We start from the raw sequence: 19,779 nt of genomic DNA on the forward strand, positions 1-19,779 counted from the left end.
TGCATTTGTTGAATTGATTGAGCAGAAAAGAAAAGCTGAACTTACTGCCTTTTAAATTCCCTAAGATTCAACCAGAGCACTTTGACCATTTAGAGGTTAGGATGCAACATTTAAAAAGTTTTTCCCACCAAAAACATAACAAGGAATATTTGAACAAGCACCGCAATGTGTGATCTGCATGTTATTTTTCTCTTGTCGGGAAAATCATTGTTTTATTGAAGCCAGTGTAACAATTATGCAAATACAAAGTGTATAAAAGGTCAACAGTGACCTGTACTTACATTTCACCATTACACCAACTGCTGTTGAGGTGTACAAAGCATCAGATTGATGGATGAATGCATGGATGGACAGATCATAACAATAAATCAAACAATAGATGCTGATTTTAAAGCCGAATTTGGACTCAACAAATGACATCACTCTGCTTTGTCTGGCAACATGGCCGTGATTTATACTTACTTCATCACTGTTCACATCTCCTTAATCCAAAATCTGGAATCCTGACTGTTCTAGATTGATGCTTTCCAAAATGATCATCGTAGTTGTTTTCAGTCTGTAGGGTAGCACTTTTATGATGGTTGTTTGATTACTCATCTTGTTTGTGCTGTAAACAAATCAAAGAAAAACATAGTTTGTTTGAATTTCATTGTTTGTTCATCTTTCTCATTTCTAATCTGGGAGTTTTAAAAAGCTTTCTATGCAAATGTCATAATGACGACATAAAGTGGTTCTATTTTTAGACGGGCACGAATCCTCTGTGTATGCGCTCTATTTACAGAGTGGCACTTCTTGCATTTTTAAAAGAAGAAAAAAAGGGTCTTATATATATTATTGTTTATTTTAGTTTTTCTTATTCAAGTTGAATTTTGAAGAGTATTTAATGTCAAATATAAGCAAGTCTATTTTTCCAACTGCAATTTGTTTTGTCTTTTTTATTTCTAAAATGATCGTTTTGTGATCGTGAACCTGGTATCGTATCGTAAACTCAGTTTATAATCCCACCTGTGATGGAGCTAACCTTCCTCTTGTGTGTTAGCTTTCTGTTATAATCGCTGATGTTAACGGGTTGGTTTTGACCCATGTATTAAATAAGCTATAAAATACACTAAAAACAATAAGCTATCATCCAAATTGTTTCTCATCTCTTTTTTACCTTGATAGGCTTCCTTATACATGAAAATGTTGGTTTTAATATTTTATTTGTGGGCCTCTGGGCCTTTTTTTGTCAGTATACCCCACAATTTCAATTAAAAAAAAAGAATAAAAAAAAAAGAAATGGTTAAAATGAACTTCAAGAGAATCATATTATTAAATAAAGGGTGTTGTGTCAAGTGACTATTGATGAGGGGCTTAGAACACATCTCTTAAATCAATTTGTTTTATTTATTTTTTCATTTTAATATTGATAACTACAGTAACATCTATGGTGTTACGGGGTCAATTTCGACCCATATACTGTATATTTAAATGAAGAAAAAGGCAAAAAAGCATATATTTTTTTCAGCAATAGCACTTTAAATATTTAATATAAACTGAAAAAAGAAAAGAAAAGCAGAACAGGTTATGATTGTTTGTACAATATAATATCACGTTTGTACAATATAACATAATCTGGTACAATATACTGCATTGTTTGTAAAATGTAAGTATATTGTTTGTACAATATAATATCACGTTTGTACAATATAACATAATCTGGTACAATATACTGCATTGTTTGTAAAATGTAAGTATATTGTTTGTACAATATAATATCACGTTTGTACAATATACATAATCTTGTACAATAAACTATATTTTTCGAACAATATAAGTATTTTGTTTGTACAAGCATATGGTTTGTACAATATAATATTACATTTGTGTAATATAAGTATATTGTTTGTACAATATAATATCACGTTTGTACAATACAAGTATATTGTTTGTACAATACAGTGATTTAAAAATTTAAAAAATTGTCCATGTGGCAGCTCTACGCTTCCTTAAATTACATGAACTCTATGAATAAATTAGTATAATGTCCCATAATTGTATTTTAATCTATTAGAAAAGCCAAAACTGATCCTAAAAGCAGCTGAAATCCGAATTATCGTCTCCAAGCAATGGTTAACCAATCAGAGAGGGCGGGGGAGGCAGGGGCACAGTAGGCTCCGCCTCCTGCCTGTCAGGCATCGTTCAGGGCTTTGTGTCCCGGAGCCTCGTAGCTATGGAAACTCGTCCATGGCAACATCTAGCAGTCTCCCTCTCCCCTCATCCTCATCCTCATACCAGAGGTGCTGAGTGTGTGCAGCTGGAGACGGCCAATTAACCGCTGCAAGATGGCGATGACGCCCCTCGTAGCGTGTGTTGTTCTCTCCATCAGCCTGGGTGAGTTGTTTTCTCCCTCCACTTCCTTTAGTGTAGACGACCGTCAGGAAAAAGCCCCAGAACCAGGCTCTGCGTGTGTAATTGCAGCTAACCCACAAACATGCGTTAGTTAGCACGACGTCAGGACACCGTCAGTGGACCGTGTCGTAGTACTACAACGTGCACTTTAATTACTACTGACCCGGTTATTTTTCCCACACACTTAGAAAACGTCACAGCAGAGCTTTAAACAGCCTCCCCGTGTCATGATTCGGTGCAGTTTAAGTTGCTAATGTGAAAGCGTATCGGTCGGGTCAATATGTGCGTCCATTAGCTAGCCAATGTCGCGAGGACCGGTCACCTGCTACCCTCTCTGAGGTCATCTGTTCTAAACTCGGTTATAAAAGGACTGATGCAGTCTTTAAACGGGATTTAAAAAGAGAGAGAAATCCTAAAGAGTGAAGGTTCATTCATGTGTGTGAATAACAGTTACATTTCAACATTACTATTTGTCTTTTGGGTAGAAAAATGTTGACTTTACATGACCTCACACAATCAGATAATGAATATTTTTGATCTAAATAGTGCATCTAAGATCATTTTTATCCACTTATTTTTCTTTCCTATTGTTAAGAAACAATGAGGAATATTCTCCAAACCAATAGCCCACATCTTTATTATACTAATATACTCAGTGACCTGCTTCACTATGACTGAAGTGTGATGATAACCGATTAATTGATCGATTAACCTGGATGATATTACCTATCAATTAACCTCTATCAATAGCCTAACTGATGTATTCACTTTTTTTCTGTGTGTAAATTCCGTCACTTTGTGCTGCTTTTTGTATTATAAGCTGCCACTTTTCATTTGACAGTAATAACAACACTGGCAGAAGTTAATTGTTTACAGTTACATTTAGCCTTTTTTAATTTATGTATCAATGTTTGTGACTTTATTTATGAATATATATATATATTTTTACATTGTATTCTGGAAGTACAGTTTTCACAAGTTTGCCTTTTCTTATTGTCCGTGGCTATTCCTGCCAGAGTATTCATACGGAGCGTCCCTCATTGGCCAGTTTAGGTGACGTGATAGGTGCATCACGTGACTTAAAGTTCCGTCAGTTGTATTTTAGCTCATATTTATTTTTAGATAACCCTTTTATTTTAACCCTATCCTATACCTTAAAAATTTATTTTTTTGTATATATATTTTTAAAGGTGAAATTTGGCGTGTTAAATATGTTAAAATGACAAAAATATATATGACAAAGTGGGATCTGAACACACGTTAGCAGAAGGAAGAAGCCTTGACCACGGAAAACGTACCCGTAGTCCCAGAGGCTATTGATGCGTTTCCGTATCAATAGACACTTTGTTTCTTATTTATCATTGGCTTAACAGTCCTTTTGTTGACAGTGTTAGTAATTAAAGATCCTTATTTTTTTACTTTAGCTGTGCTGAGCTTCTTTGTTTTGAATCATCATGTTTTGGTATTATACATGTACAGTACTAGTGCAGTGCCCGTAGGAAGTATGTCTTGCTATAGAAAAGTGGGAGGTTAAGTAGCTTTTTCATGGGAGCATTAATTCCTCTTTAATTCAGAATAAAAGTTAAATCCTCTTTAAACTGACCTTGTAAACACTCATGATCAATTCCTATTGCAAATTTAATTCTGAATTACACACACACACACAAACAATTTTTTTTAATTATTACTCAGCGTAGTTACAAACGTTGCTCACTGAGGACACCTGCTGGTCAATATTTACAGGGTGTTTTTTTTTCGTTTTTAAAAGCCCTTTGTGCAGTCATTCCTGTAGATTCTACGCAGCAGTTCCGACTTATCCTGAGTTAGCATGACTACCTGTCAACATTGAGCTGTTTTGCAAGGCTGCATTTAAGACAATTTTATGAAACAATTTTTGAACGGTATCATTGCAGTCCAAACAAATCTGACGTTGCATACCAAGCAGCAGCCATGTTGAAAGTCTCAGGTCAATCTGAGATATTTGAGGAACACACACACACACACACACACACACACACACACACACACACACACACACACACACACACACACACACACACACACACACACACACACACACACACACACAGATATTCCTTGCTTGAACAGTAGAATGAGATTTGAATAAACTTAAATCTAAATAACATTATGCTCAGTTTCATCTGACACTCAAAAGACTTTCTTCTGACCTGCAGCAAGAAGGTGTCATCTGCTGTAGTTTGTGGGCAGACTTTGTGATGTGCACATGTCCACAAACGAGAAGGGGAAAAACAACAAAGGGACGATGTAAAATGACAGCTTCAGCTACTTTGAGATGTGTTGTATTTTTCCTAGTGTGTGTGTGTGTGCCTCAGGGGACAGGGTGGGATGCATCAGTAAGGGATGATCCTTTGACCTCAGCACTCGGCATGTTTCAACATAGTGACAGAAGACGGACAGCCTGGACTTGATTTGTATTTTGTAATTCTCCTCACTGTTGCACTGCGTGAAAGTATTGCTCACGAGTAAAAGAAAATTAAATTTGTCGGCACCTAATTCTTCTAACAGCATTACTTTACTTTACTTTGACAATTGTGAATTCAAATGACATTTTGTAAAGTCTTGTTCTCCCATGGGGAAACTTTGAAGAGTAAAGCTGAGTTATTTCATTTGAAATCGAGTGAATTAAAATAAATCAGAGAGGGTTATTACAGTAATCTCGTCACTTTGTGTTGATGTGATCTATCAGTGAAACATGTTGTTATTTCCTATCAGATTCTTATCATTGATTGATAGATGTCTTTATTTTGAACATGTGAAATGATCAAAGAACAAATTAACAATTTAGAAACAAAAAATAAAAAAATGATGAATTACAACAGCAGAAATAGAGCATTGATATGATTTACCAACACTTAAACTTCTCAACTTACATGTGCGAAAGGGAGTAGGACGAAGTATAATCCTACCCTTTAATCGCTACCAATTTTGCTTTTTTACGGACAACCAATAATTAGGGCTGAACGATTTTGGAAAATAATCTAATTGCAATTTTTTTCCTCAATATTGCGATTTAATATGCAGTTATTTTTTCAAGGGCCTCTTGTCATGTGTTTTTCAATGAACACAAGCAATAAATCAATCTGTTTCATAATAAACAAGTACAGAGTTATTTAAACTTTAAATAAAATATACATTTTAAAACACAGATTACAACAATAAAGCAAACAAATCTGTGGCTTTACCTCTTCATGAAACATGTAAACATGTGGACTGCACTTCTTAAACACTCTCTGAACTTAACAGGACAGTCTATAAATAAATAAAATAAACAGATATAAAAAAAATAAATAAAGCTTACAAATATCCAGTCAGTAACATCACATATATTAAAGAGCAGGAAAAGTGTGATCTGCAGGAGAACTATTATCTGCTTAAACCAATTGGATGTTTTTTAGTTAAATCAAAACCTCAATCAACTTAAAATAGATTATTACTAAAAAAAAAGGAAATTGCGTTTTATGATATCGCGATAATATCGCAAATGCAATTAATCGTTCAACCTTACTAATAATACAATTAATTACCCATATATTATGAAACAAAGAAGCTACATATTCACAAATAGTCCATAGTCCATCAAAACACAACAAAAAACAACTGGTGATCAGATTCACTCCTGTACTTTGTGAGAATCATTTCTTTATATCTGTTTTTAAACTGAATTATGTTTGAACATTGTTTGAGCTCCACACTCATTCTGTTCCATCATTTTGCTGCACAAATTGTCATACAAAAACTTTTCAAAGTTGTTCGGACACTCATATCTTGATTTAAATCATGTCAACTTATTTCAATTCTAAATTATTGTCAGTTTCTCATGCAGAATTAATTGTGATTGATGAGATACATTTTGACATTTTATTGTAGCATTGGATTTTCTCACCCAAATGAAATTATTTCTTTACATAATCTGAGCCCAAACACACAAGATAATAATCATATTCCACAAATAAAGCAAAAAAAAAAAAAAAAAGGAAGATTAAATCTGAGATGAAAAATCGGAACATGTTGGTGTTTATTGTTTGACCCATAGCTTTAATGTTTTCCTTAAATGAGAAGCTGTTGATGCTTTGTTGACATGCACCCTTCAATTCAAAGCTTGTTTTTGGAAAATGTGTAAGATTTGCTGCTGGGAACCAACAATCCCACTGAGGTCAAGTGTTCTGGAGAAACGCTTAATCCATGCGCTGACTCATGTTCTGTTCACATGTGTATTTTGTTTAGTTTTACACCTCACACGTCTTCCCTCAAGTACCAATGACAACAGAACCGTCTCAATCTAATCTAGTGCAGTAATTACTTGTTACTGTCGCTCCATTACGCTGTGGATCCATGTGGTCCTCCTCGCTCCAACCTTTGCTGTCAGCATTTTTTCTGTGACTGCACTGGAATGTCTGGGAACGGCTTTTTATAGATGCATTGATCAACAACTTTTGTCGCAGGGTTTGGGAAAGGGTGCATGCCTCTTCTTTTTTTATATATATTTTTAGTGCATAAAAGGATTAAAGAATGGGGCTATTTAAACTGATTTCTAAAGACCTACATTTACTTTGCATTACAAAAACAATGGCATTAGTAACAAAGCTTTTGTTTGCTTTTCCAGAATGTGCTGCGATTGTTTTATAATTTAGATATGGTGTTCCCCTGCCCTCGGCCTATATGCTGTATCACAGGGGTCGTCGAACCATTGTTGCCTGAATACTTGTAATCCAGCGCTCCTATTCCTAATTGGTTGCACATTGTCTTGTTAATTGAGTGTGGTGATGCTTTCCCACGGCCTACATACTGCAGAGGAATCCTGATAATCTCCTGGTTGTGCAATCTGCACGCTTGTTTTAGGTCGTGTCATACTTTTATGTATGTGGTAAACTTTATTACAGTGTGAAATAAAATAGCAGCCTAGCAGCTTTAATCTAGCGCCTAGCAGGGTTGGGGTCAATTATAATTGTAATTGTGTAATTGATAATTAATTACAATTATGGCGGAATTGTAATTGTAATTGTATTTAAAAAATCTGTTGCTGTCATAATTAAATTGTAATTGAGTTTAGGTAATAAACTTTGTAATTTTAATTTCCATGAAAATTCTGTAATAATGTTCAATTATAATTTAACACAAAACTGGGGAACCATATTACATTCAATGTACAGTTCTACACATATATAACTTTTATTAAAATGTGTTTCATGTCAAGCTTTCCCACATTTTACCATTTAAAAAAATTGAAATTGAGGGTTATACTGACACAAAAAAGGCTGATATGTCCACATCAAAAATATTAAAACCTATATTTTCATTGATTGGGAAACCTAACAAGGTAACTAATAGATAGGAAATAAATTAGATAATTGTTTTTATTGTCATTTATAGCTGATTTAGGACCCGTTATGCATGTTCTCCTCGTGCGGCGTGGGTTTCCTCCGGGTACTCCGGCTTCCTCCCACAATCCAAAAACATGACTGTTAGGTTGATTGGAGTCTCTAAATTGATAAATTGATAGTGAATGTGAGTGTGAGTGGTTGTTTGAGTCTGTGTTGCCCTGTGATGGACTGGCGCCCTGTCCAGGGTGTACCCCCGCCCAGCGTGAGCCGGTGATAGGCACCGACAGACCCCCGCGACCCTGAAAAACAGAAACAAGTGGGTCTGAAAATGGATGGATTGTTATTGTTATATGTAATTCCTCAACAGGACAGGTAATATTTCACTGTAGGGAAACATTGAAATGTACATGACGATACATTATTATGTTTTTTTTAAGTGTGACTGTGAAAAGTTTGAGAACCACTGATGCAGTGGATATGTTTTAGCACAAATAAGCTTTCATTATTGTTTTTGGGACCTAAGGGCCACAGTGGGGGGTGAGGAAATCTGAAGTTAATCCCTCGGGACCTTTTTTCCAATGCTTTCTAAACAGATAGAGTCTAACCAACTTGTTTTCATTACACATGATAATGCTGCAGTAAGATTGTGGAAAAAAATATTTATTTATTTTGTTAATCAGCAAAGTGAATGTTGCACATTTACTCTATAACTCCAATACTTGGATCAGCTTTCTTCCTAATACCATTAGAGCTTATCTCCACACTGGTTTAAACCTTTGTGAAAGCATCCCAAAACAGGGCCTTCAGGGCCCCACCATGTATTGTACATATGGTCACGGAGCATTTGTTGGACGAGCTCGGCCACATGTCTCTCAGGATGTCCAGTCAGAGCCAGGGTAAAAATAGCCCCCTGATGTAGAGGGTGGGAAAAGGGCAGCAAACGGCGACGGAAGCAGAGACCTGAGAGTCAGATCTCATCATTGTCCTCAGCAGCTGCGCTAATATGACTTTAGACTTTGTCAGGAGCCGTTGTTTCTGTTGCGTGTGCATGCCTCGCTACAGAGCGTGGTGGTGCCTTGGGCGAACAGGAGAGAGAGGAAGACGTCTTGTTTTGTTCCATTTTGGCTCAATAATTATTATTGTCTAATTTCAGCAGCTTTCCTCTGAAGTGCGTCACGCTGCCCACCCCCATCCCACCGAGAGCAGGAATGCCTTCATTACTCAGCATGGGGGCTGTTAGCTGTAACGTGTGCCCAACAATTATAGCAATTACAAAACAACAGAAGGCTGTTGGCACTAAAGAGCAGGGGCGGTCACATACCTATTTATCTTTATTAGTCCAATACAGACACAGTGGTTAAATATGAATACACACCGAATAGTCATTTTATAATTGCTCTATACGTAAGGGTGTAGGAAAAAAATGATTTGGCGATATATCGCAATATTTCACAGCTCGATTATCATAAAACATTGAATTGCGCTAGCAGTGCATAACATGTAAATGCCCAGTCACTGTGTCAGTGAACCACATTAGATCTTGTTAAACTACCTCACTCCTCAATGCATTTTAGCTTGGATGATGATAAAACATACTGGGCACTTTTATTGATGCAGTTGAAAAATTTTATTTGACAGTTTTATAAACAAACCACTAGTTTTTGATATTTGTACTTAAATTACAGTTAGTTACCATTTACTTGTTCTCGCAAGTTAAAAAAAAACCCAAAAACAATAAAAACATTGTATTTCATTCTAAGGCTGCACAATTTTAGCTTAATACAAAATCCTGATTTTTTTACTTTGATAACTCGGATTTTGACTTTTTGCAAGTATTTTCTTTGAATTGAAAAAGTGAAAAAAAATGTCCATAATGGGAATAAAGTGCAACTGCAAAGCTTTAACAAAAACAATTAAATTCCCTGTGGGATTGATAAAATAACCTGCTCAACCAAAAAACGAATCCCTCAGCATTTTTAAAAAGAGAACCTTGCATGAGAAAAAAACAAAAAATAAGATACATTTTCCGATTTTGATTTTTGAAAAATCCCCCTGAATAAATAATCCAATTTTGATTTAATATCGATTAATTGTGCAGCCTTATCAAACCATTTTGTACTTGTAATGGTGAAATTTTTAATTATTGATAGCGTATTATTTAGGATTGTGATATATTGGGATTTTATTGTGACATGCAAATCATGAATTGTATCTTATCGTCAGATTCATGGCAATTCACACTATCTCCTGTATATGTGGCTTTGTTTTCTCTCTATCCTAAAATCAATAAAATTATAGAAATCTGCCATTTACCATTAAAATGTGACATTTACAAAATAACAGTGATTGCTTTAAGCAATTAAGCCGAGCATGGAACCTAAAATAAGAGCAGATCTCATGTGTGGTGGTGTTTGTGCCAGAGGGAAACCAAGATGGTTGAGTAAGTATGGGAGCAGAAGTAAGCACAGGCCCACTTTGATTGTCGTGCCTGCAATTTGATTTGTTAAGGGGTTTATGATAAATAATTAATTATAGAAACATCAGCACGATTCAGTTTTGTTGGAATTTAGCAAAAGAGGCTTTTCTGGGAAAAGCTTGCGAAAGAAATGAAAAAAGATGGGATTGGGGTGAAGTGTTTTAGGGTGCACGGCTTCTAAACAGCATTGCTTGTAGAATAAAGGGGATGAAGAGCATCTCTCTCGCACTAAACACTTCGTTTTGTCTGATGGGATTTAAATGTAGGGAGAAAATCAGAGTCGTTTGGACCAAATTTGTGACAGATCATTGAACAATTCCAGTTTTCCTTGGAGGCACATCGTCAACCGGACAAATCTAACATGTTGTGAGCAAGTGATGCAGATGCTCACACTGAAGGGGATTTGTACCAGAAATCAAGGAACTGTACTCTTCACTTTGCCTCTTTCTCACGGATTGTGTTACAAAGTCAGATTCCTGCTTTTAGGTGACTAATCATTAATGTCATACATACGTTAGGGTTATGGTTAGGTTATAAGCCTATATCGCAACAATTTTGGGGGTTAGGGTTAGGTTTAGGTTTAGGGTTAGATTTAGTCTTAGTCACATGACCTAAACTGGCCAATGAGGGGCGCTGCGTACGGATAGAATGTTGGTATATTGATACGGCAACTGTACGGATAACCACTGCCTTATTTATTTTATTCAATTGTAGAATATTTGTTTATGTTTAAAATGTATGTAACCCATTGGTTAATAAATGGGTCTGTTTTCCTCATATCTTCATTTGGTGACTGTTGCTCTCTGTGTAATATCAATTGATTAAGCCTTTTCTTACATTCCACATGATAAAATAAGTAATAAGAATACTAATAGGTATGATTCTTGCTGATATCTAATTGGATCAATATTGGTATCAGCCAATAGGGATGTAACGATTCACTCAACTCCCGATACAATTCGATTCACGATACTCGGTTCACAATACGATTCTCTCACGATTTATTTTTCAAAATGGGACTGTAGAAAAATGATGACTGAAAAATATTCCTTTATTTTTTCGGGGGAAAAAACTATAAAAAACTATACTGTTTTCCTTTTATTTTTCATTGTCAAAAGAATCCCTTGATAAACTATTCAAAACAATGCAATTTAACTAAAAATAAATCTTGAATGAAATGAATAAAGGAATAATACAAATGAAGAAGAAGCCTATTAATTTAAATTCTGGTTCTATAGTAAACAATGCAAAACTGCATAATAGTTCTTTTTAAAAGTGCAACTGAAAAAGTATTTTAACAATTGGACTTTAAAAAAAAAAGTAATTTCACTGTATTTAGGTCAGATATTTGTTTGGACCAGCAAAGGGCACTGGTAGCCCAGTGGTCAGTTGGCATGCAGATATCTTGCAGTGAAGAAAAGATGCTATGCTAGCAGACAGAGCTAATAGAAAAACGTGACTTTTACAGATATTCACGTAGTATTACAGATATTCTTTGGTGCTAAAGGGGTAAGGAATCATTTATGAACATGTTTAAAAGTAGAAGGCGGCCAGAAAGAAAGTATTAGCAGATTCCGCCCGCTGTCAACACTTCTGGATAGTGCCCTCTGCTGGTTAATAAAAGTACAATTCAATTTTCAAGTTCAATTTTCACAGTATCGATGTGAATCGTGATACCTATGAATCGATTTTTAACTGCCTTACGATTAATCGTTACATCCCTATCAGCCAATCATCAAGCTGCAATATCGGTATCAGAAGTGAAATTCTTGTCTGAGGACATCCGTGGTAAACAGACTGATGTCCTGTCCAGGGTTTATGCTGCTGTAGAACACTCTTCCTACTGAAGACTCATTTTTTAATATGTAAATTCTGGAGAATGTTGCATTATTTTTTCAGGGTCTCTTCTTGTTATCTTTTGCATATTGCGACAGTTTTGTTTCCCCCTTAAAATGAATGTATTCACATTTAGTAAAAAAATAAAAGAAGCTATAAACCTTTTGTTAATCCGATTTCTGATATTGTGTGCTAGATTTAAAGCCGTTTAGTTAGTCGGGCCGAACGTTTCCAGACAGTTAGCGTTTCTTTCACCTGCTGAGTTATTATCAAATTACTGGCACTGAGTGAAATCAAATTAAACAGCGGCGAGTGCGTTTCTCTGACTGTTTGTGCCCAAAGCTTCCTCTGAGTGCTACACATGTTCATTAAACAGCAGAGGTTTGGCCCCAGGCATCATATGCTCAAACAGAAAAGGGAAGCAATTAATGAGACATGTTCACCCTCAATTAGATCCCTGGGCTCTCACCCTCCCTCTGTGTTTTTCGATCTCTAATCCACTGTTTATCGGGCAACATGCCTACTGAAGGACGTCTGTTAATGAAAATGTGTGTGTGGACATTTAAAGTCTTATTCCCTTATTGTTTGTCTTTGTCACAGGCCTCATTCCCTCATCACTCGGAGTAATCCTTCGGACTATGGACAAGATAGTGTGGGCAAATGAGTTTGAGCGTAAGATGGTGGAAAATCACTTTAGTCCAAGCTGAATCTGACGATGCCTCACTGATCTCATTTTTTTCTCTCCCCTTCCACAGCCATTGAACTGACCTGTTTGATAGAATCCATCTCAACAAACAACCCACGCATTGAGTGGAAAAAGATTAAAAACGGTGTCCCCAGCTATGTTTACTTCCAAAACAAGATAGCTGGTAAGTATGGGGCCATTATTGTACAAAACTATTTGTGTGTGTGTGTAATACAATCTGTGTGTCTGTACATTAGTAAGCCTCTTGGTAACTTTCTTTAAAAGAAAAACAAAAAAACATCAAGCTACAGATCTGCAGCTTTTGAAAGCACTGGCACAGGAATCAGGGCTTAGCTTGAATGAATGAATGCTACGACTTGGCTGTGACTTGTGTGAAGTCACGCTGTGTATTTGAATGAGCAATTGTAAAAGTTTCTTTTCCTCGTCCTCTTTTTTTTTTGAAAAAGGCGATTTGGAGCAGAGAGCTCAACTCAAAGAGCCCGCCAACATTCTGATCTTTAACACCACTCGCTCAGACACGGCGGAGTACCGCTGTGAGGTGGCCGCCATCGATGATCAAAGGGACTTTGATGAGATCCTAATCAGTCTGGCAGTAAGAGGTATTGTGAGCAGTCACTTTACTGACCCACGGATGAGTGTTTTCATGTTAAATGGATGAACATCTATTTTAAAACTCCTTTTAAGGATTAATGTAAGATTACGCTGATGTAACCTATAATTCAGTTGCCCTTCTTTATTTTTCTTTGTACAAAGAAAGTGTCTGTGATACATAGAGAGGTGTAAAGTATAGTGTAAAGAAATGTACTCAAAAAAGTACAAGTATCCACAAAAGCAACTCAATTACAGTAACGTGAGCAGGGTTGGGGTCAATTACATTTTTCCAATTATAATCACGTCTTTAATTGTCCATGTTCACTTACAATTCAATTAAGATTATGGTGACCGGTAATTAAAATGATAATGTTTCCCCAATTTCAATTTTGTTTTCAAATACTAAATTTCAATTACAGTTAATGATCCATAAAGAAATAACCCTATACAACGTGTTTTGGGTTTTATGATAGCCTTACCTCAGAAAAAAAATTTGAAACTGTTTCCATTTTTTTGCCTTTCCTCCAAAATTTGGGTGTTTTTCACATTTGTTATTTTTTCATGCCTTACTGAATTTTCACCCCAGTTTATGTGTGCCCATCATATTTGAACTAGTTTTTAAGGTCTTATGATAGCCTTATCACAGAAAAAAAAAATTAAAAATCTAAAATTGTTACATTTTTATGCCTTGCCTCTGACAGTTTTTATAGAATTTTCATGCCATTTACAATTACAAATTCAATTATTTGAACTCAATTATTATTAGAACAGCAACATAATTTTTCAAATACAATAACAATTATAATTACATAATAATTGTAATTAATTATCATTTACGTGATTACAATTATAATTGATCCCAACCCTGAACGTGAGTACTTGTAATCCCATACTTTCACCTCTGACAACAAGAATATTGTTTATAGGTGAACTCAGGCAAACATATGTAAACGTGTGTTTGGTTGTTTTGTAGTGAAACCTGTGGTTCCGCGGTGTAGCGTGCCAGAGGCTGTCACAGTGGGCACGTCCACAGAGCTGCGGTGTCTGGAGAACGAAGGCTTCCCCGCCTCTCAGTACCGATGGTTCCACAACAGTGAAGAGCTCCCCCAGGACCCCAAAAACCACCCCAAGTTCATCAACTCCACCTACAGCATGAACCCCGACACTGGAGGCCTGGTGAGGGGAGACTGAGACACAGAGCTGTCTGTCATAGCTGGTTTTTTTTTTGTTTTTTTTTCTTAACATTGTCAGCAGGATTCTTTCTACATTGCATATTGTGTTATTACTATGGGATTACATCTAAGCTTCATCTTCCTGGATAACAGTATGTTAAACGTCTCTCTCACATCAACAGCTCATCTTATGTAAATGTAAGCAGCTTAACCTGAACAAAAGCATTACCCAGCATATGACTAATGGCAGCTTTATGGTTGGCTTGTAAAAATGGCCAGTGGTGTAGAAGTTGCATATAAAAGTAGGATAATGCTGCTTTCACAGAAAGCAGGCCTCCTTTATAATGTAGGTACTAACTCAAATTTCTCCACAGAAATTTCGAAGGGTAAGGAAGGAGGATGCTGGAGAATACTACTGCCAGGCCAAGAATGAAGCAGGACACGCCCAATGTCCCCCACAAACCATGGAAGTCTGTGAGTGGTGTGCTATGGAAGCAGCACTTAAACCATGAGTCCATGTGACACAGGCTGTGAACAGCTTATGAGTGTGTAACAGTGTCAGTGGTGCATTAGAGTGGCGAGCTTTTATCACACAGTCAGTATTCATGACTCTGTGAGTGGGCGGAGGTCAAAGGTCAGAGTTCGACAGTTTATCCACACTTCCACAGTCCTGCCTGAGGGTGTTTTGTCTTCTAACACATTCATCTTCATAAAAAAATGACAAGACAAGAAGAAAGCTGATGAACTAAATTTTGTTTAAACAACATTGCACATATATATATATATATATCCCAATGCTAAACTATACGATCTTAATATTATCAATAATTACACTTTACAAGTACAAAAAAGCATGACATTTTTTTAAAGTTGCGAGAACAAATAAATGGTAACTTAGACAAGGCAAGGCACATTTATTTGTATAGCGCATTTCATACACAAGGACACTCAATGTGCTTTGCATGATCAAAAAGTGCAACAGACAACAGCTTAAAATCAATAAGAACATACAACTTACTGTAATTCAAGTATTATAAAAAACAAATGGTATGTGTATCAAACTGTCAAATTACGTTTTTCAAAAAAGTTTAACTTTTGTTTCTATAACAGATTCTGATTCTGTTAAGTTACATCTATCAAAGTGCCCAGTATGTTTTATGAAAAATGCATTGAGGAGTGAGGTAGTTTAACAAGGTCTGATGTGGTTCACTGACACAGTGACCGGGCTTTTACTTTCTATGCATATGTTGGCGCAATTAAATGTTTTTTTTCCTTAAAAAACAAGATTAAAAAATCTATTTTGACATTTTTTGGATCATTACACTAATCGTGCGGTGAAATATTGCAATATATCGCCGAATTGATTTTTTCTTACACTCTTAATATGTATTATATTTTTGAAGTTATCTCCTAATTTGTGCTTGCACAAGTTTGAATCTGTACAGTTTTAAGATTATAGTGCACAGTGTTTGCTTCTAGCTACTATAAAAAAAAAGAAAGAACAGTAACAGCCAATTGGCAGTAGCAAAGAAGCAGCTCGATACATCTGAGCAAGCAAAGTTGTCGACCTAGAACAACCTCTACTGACTTATGGCAGCTTTGAACCCACACTCTCCTAGGTGGTAGGCAACAAGCTGACTATTGTATTCTCATTCTGTAGTAGTACACAGCAGTAGCCCTGGTGTTTCCACCATTTTTTGTTCTGTGTTAAACTACCATTAATGAACTATTATGCAGTACATTTTTCTGCTTCCAAAACATCCAAAAGAAAAAAGTCGTAAGCAAGGGAATAAATTAGTTTTTTATATTTTATTATTTTAATTTGTTTGGGTCATATTTTTGTCAAGTACTTTAGTCTTCTTAAAGATGTAATTCCTTGTTTTAATCTGAAATAAAATTGGTTACAAGTGACTAAAAACTGAGGAAAATGTGGCCAAAAACTGACAGAAAAAGTGGTACAAGGGGATCAAAGTGTCAATATTGGTTCAAAAGTGGCAGAAAGGGAGGGAGGGGCGGGGGGTGGTTGTGGTAATGTAATTTAATAAGTAGGAACAATTAGTTTAAACTGACAAATAATGGGCATGACAAATCGTGAATGTGGTTAAATCATATGGTGAAGATATTAAAGAAGTTAAAAGCGACATTAATGGGTCAACATAAGCAAACATAGGTAGAAAAAGTGGTGGAAAGGCTTTATAAGTGCTGAAAATGTCTTGAAAGTGCAGAAAAGGCATTTCCATTTGATGGAGAAGTTGCAGAAATTGGAGTAGTGTCGCAAAAATGCATTAAAATGAGCAAAAATTTGGCAAGAAAAAGTGATTGAATTATAAAACGAGCAAAAATGAGCTCAAATTGTTCAAAAAATATTCCTAGTTTCTTGAAGGCATCTGGCAATCCCCTCACAGTGTCTCACGACCCCAAATTGGGTCCTCACACCGAGGGTGAGAACCCCTGCTTTAGGGTGAAGTTGTTTAAATATTACTATAAAAATAGTATTGGTGGATGATAGATGTAAACCATCAAAGCCTGCTGTAAAGCATGTGTATGGTTGGATATTATTGCTGTCAAAACTGGGAATTCAGCCATCAAGATCTACGCATTCAAATGTAAATAAATTCTAATTCACAGCATTTATTGTCAGATTTATATAGGACAACTTGGAATCCATTAGCTGAAGTATTTCCCTGAAAATTCCATTTTATCTCAAACAGCTGAGTGAAGATATCCAAACAAAAACTGTAAAAATGACATTCACATTAACATTGTAGGTTAAGCCGTGCTAATGCTAACGTGAGTGTGTGACCTGTTGCAGATGATGTGGACATCCTGGGAATTTTCCTCAAAGTGTTGGCGGCTGTGGCGTCAGGCTTGGTTGTGACTGTTTGCATGTATCAGTGCTGTAAACGCCTGTGCTTCCCCAAAAAAGGACACAATGAAAACAAGTGAGTACAACTCACAGCTGGAACAGGTCTTTAACACATCTTTAAACTGTGTGAAAGCTATTATTTATTCCTTTTTCCTCTGTCATTTCAGCTACAACTGGCCAGCACAGACGAGTGCTTTTGATTACGTTGATGATGATGAGGTAAGCTAATCTTAAACATGCAACGGTTTGTTTTCCCTTTGATTTGAAATCATTGACTAACAACAACAAAGAATTGTTTCTTTTTTCCTGATTTTTGCTCATTTTGTGTTTCACAGGGTCATTTTCGGCACAAGTCCTCATTTGTCATTTGACAACTGCTGCAGAAACCAAGACATGTAACCATGACTAAAACCTTTGCTGGTGTGGGTAACTCGAAACAATGTTTCTGAAGTCTCTCCACTCTAATATGGCACATTTTACTCTAATGCACATCAATATCAAATCCAACAACTTGCCAAAGTAGTTTTAACTTTATCATTTGATTCAGTCAGTGATAACTTCATATATTTCTGCAGCATTTCACATTATTGAGTTCATCTAAAAAGTGAATAATAAAATCACATCTTTATGGTTTGGGGGAAATTATTTTTATACTTTTAAAGTCTTTAAATACTTATTGCAGTATTTTGGCATGATCTTTTTTTGGGGACTTTATGTATCATGAAGTAAAAACATGTTGCTTGTTTGTTACAGAGAAGTGAACGTGTTTTTGTACATACTGTAGATATACAGACTCCAATAGGCTGATCAGCTTGGATGAATTTGGCACAATTTATCAGCCTGTACTTACAAACCTATATAAGAACAGAATACGAGTGAGTTTGAAAACCATATATCCCACTATGCTGCAAATATGTTGTATAAAGGTGATCCAAGTATGCATTTTTAGAGAGCCGTTTGAGTGGATAAGTGACCTTTTGTGCTTGATGATTTTTTTTGTATTGGGCACATTGCCCAGGTTTTATTCAGTATTATTGTACTATATACATATGTATACAGGTTTTTTTGTGGCTATTTCAATGTTGATGTATTACACTCCGTGTTGTTTTGTAAATACAGTCATGAATGGATTGTTGGAAACAACCTAACGGTATTTACTATCCAGTGTATTTCTGCAGTGTCGCGGCCATCAGTAACAACAACAGTGTGTCATTTCGGACGTTATTGTCAAGGATTTGTGTAACAACTCAGGAACTGTTGTGAAATTTTCATTTATTCATTATGTCCTTTGTTAATGTTGTTTTTGTTACTATTAAATTACGTTTCAACTGAAGTGATTTTTTTGAGGATAAATAAAAGAAGAATAAATGCTCTCCTTTTTCTTTCTTTTTTTTAAATGAGATTATTACAAGGCTCTCCTGTAGCAAGGGAACAAAACTGTTGAGCTAAAATGTATTTCAATCAGTTTCAGACCTTCCAAAAAAACTTTTTTTTTTTTTTTTTTTTTTGTTTAACTAGATTATCTGAACCTTCTAGTTTATCACATTCCACACAGCATATATTAAGTTAATTTGCATTGTGTTGGAAGAGGTGTGCATGTCTATGGGGTGCTGAATGTAAAAACTAGGTCACTGTTTCATAGCCGACATATTTAGCTCACTTTTATTTCATTTGAGACACAAATTCATGTAAAACAGCCTGTTCTGTATCATTGTTAAAAATGAATACACATGAAAGGTAAATCTAAATGTTAAATGTAAATCTAAATGTTAAATGTAAATCTAAATGTTAAATTTAAATCTAAATGTTCAATGTAAATCTAAATGTTCAATGTAAATCTAAATGTTAAATTTAAATCTAAATGTTCATTGTAAATCTAAATGTATACGTTCAATTTAAATCTAAATGTTAAATTTAAATCTAATCGTTGAATGTAGATCTAAATGTTAAATGTAGATCTAAATGTTTAATCTTAGTGTTAAATCAGTCGCCAAGTGTAAAGCTAAATGTTTAGAAATTATGCAAAGTGGGCAGGTCAGCACCTGTCATTCACGGGGCCTTGCTGTTTTACATTAATTTGAAAGAAAAATGAGCGAAATGATAGGAAAGTGAGGTAAATGTTCAAAAAATGTCGGCTATGAAACATTGATCACATTTTTATATCTGGCACCCTATACACGCGACATTACGTTTATAGCTTCTACATGCACTGGAAAATCTGAAGGAAAATGTTTTATTTTGGAATAAAACATGAAAGTTTAGTTGTCGAGGACATTAATGTGTTGTTACTTTTTAGGGGTTTTTCTTAATTCTCAGTTCCAGAAAAATGTAACATATGACATGTTGGATGATTTCATTCTCACAGTTTTAAGGAAAAG

General features: G+C 35.5%; 1 protein-coding gene across 1 annotated transcript; it reads left to right on the plus strand.

Annotated features, from left to right (window-relative positions):
• The first annotated feature begins 2,166 nt into the window (after nucleotides 1-2,166).
• jam3a (junctional adhesion molecule 3a) lies at nucleotides 2,167-18,260 on the plus strand. The gene is made up of 9 exons (XM_028464617.1): nucleotides 2,167-2,373; nucleotides 12,667-12,738; nucleotides 12,822-12,935; nucleotides 13,219-13,371; nucleotides 14,337-14,539; nucleotides 14,910-15,009; nucleotides 17,348-17,477; nucleotides 17,569-17,620; nucleotides 17,737-18,260. Exons 1-9 carry the CDS (start codon nucleotides 2,325-2,327, stop codon nucleotides 17,770-17,772), a joined length of 909 nt encoding a protein of 302 aa, XP_028320418.1. The 5' UTR covers nucleotides 2,167-2,324; the 3' UTR covers nucleotides 17,773-18,260.
• The last annotated feature ends 1,519 nt before the right edge of the window (nucleotides 18,261-19,779 follow it).

The sequence above is a fragment of the Gouania willdenowi genome, chromosome 13 (assembly GCF_900634775.1).
Source record: "Gouania willdenowi chromosome 13, fGouWil2.1, whole genome shotgun sequence".
Lineage (NCBI taxonomy): Eukaryota > Metazoa > Chordata > Actinopteri > Blenniiformes > Gobiesocidae > Gouania > Gouania willdenowi.

What these genes read in the sequence shown, in the direction of transcription:
- jam3a (XM_028464617.1), top strand. Translation starts at nt 2,325, where the DNA reads ATGGCGATGACGCCCCTCGTAGCGTGTGTTGTTCTCTCCATCAGCCTG. An exon ending in CTTCCAAAACAAGATAGCTG is followed by an intron (nt 12,936 to 13,218) that starts GTAAGTATGGGG and finishes TTTTTGAAAAAG; the next exon opens with GCGATTTGGAGCAGAGAGCT. An exon ending in ACCCCGACACTGGAGGCCTG is followed by an intron (nt 14,540 to 14,909) that starts GTGAGGGGAGAC and finishes ATTTCTCCACAG; the next exon opens with AAATTTCGAAGGGTAAGGAA.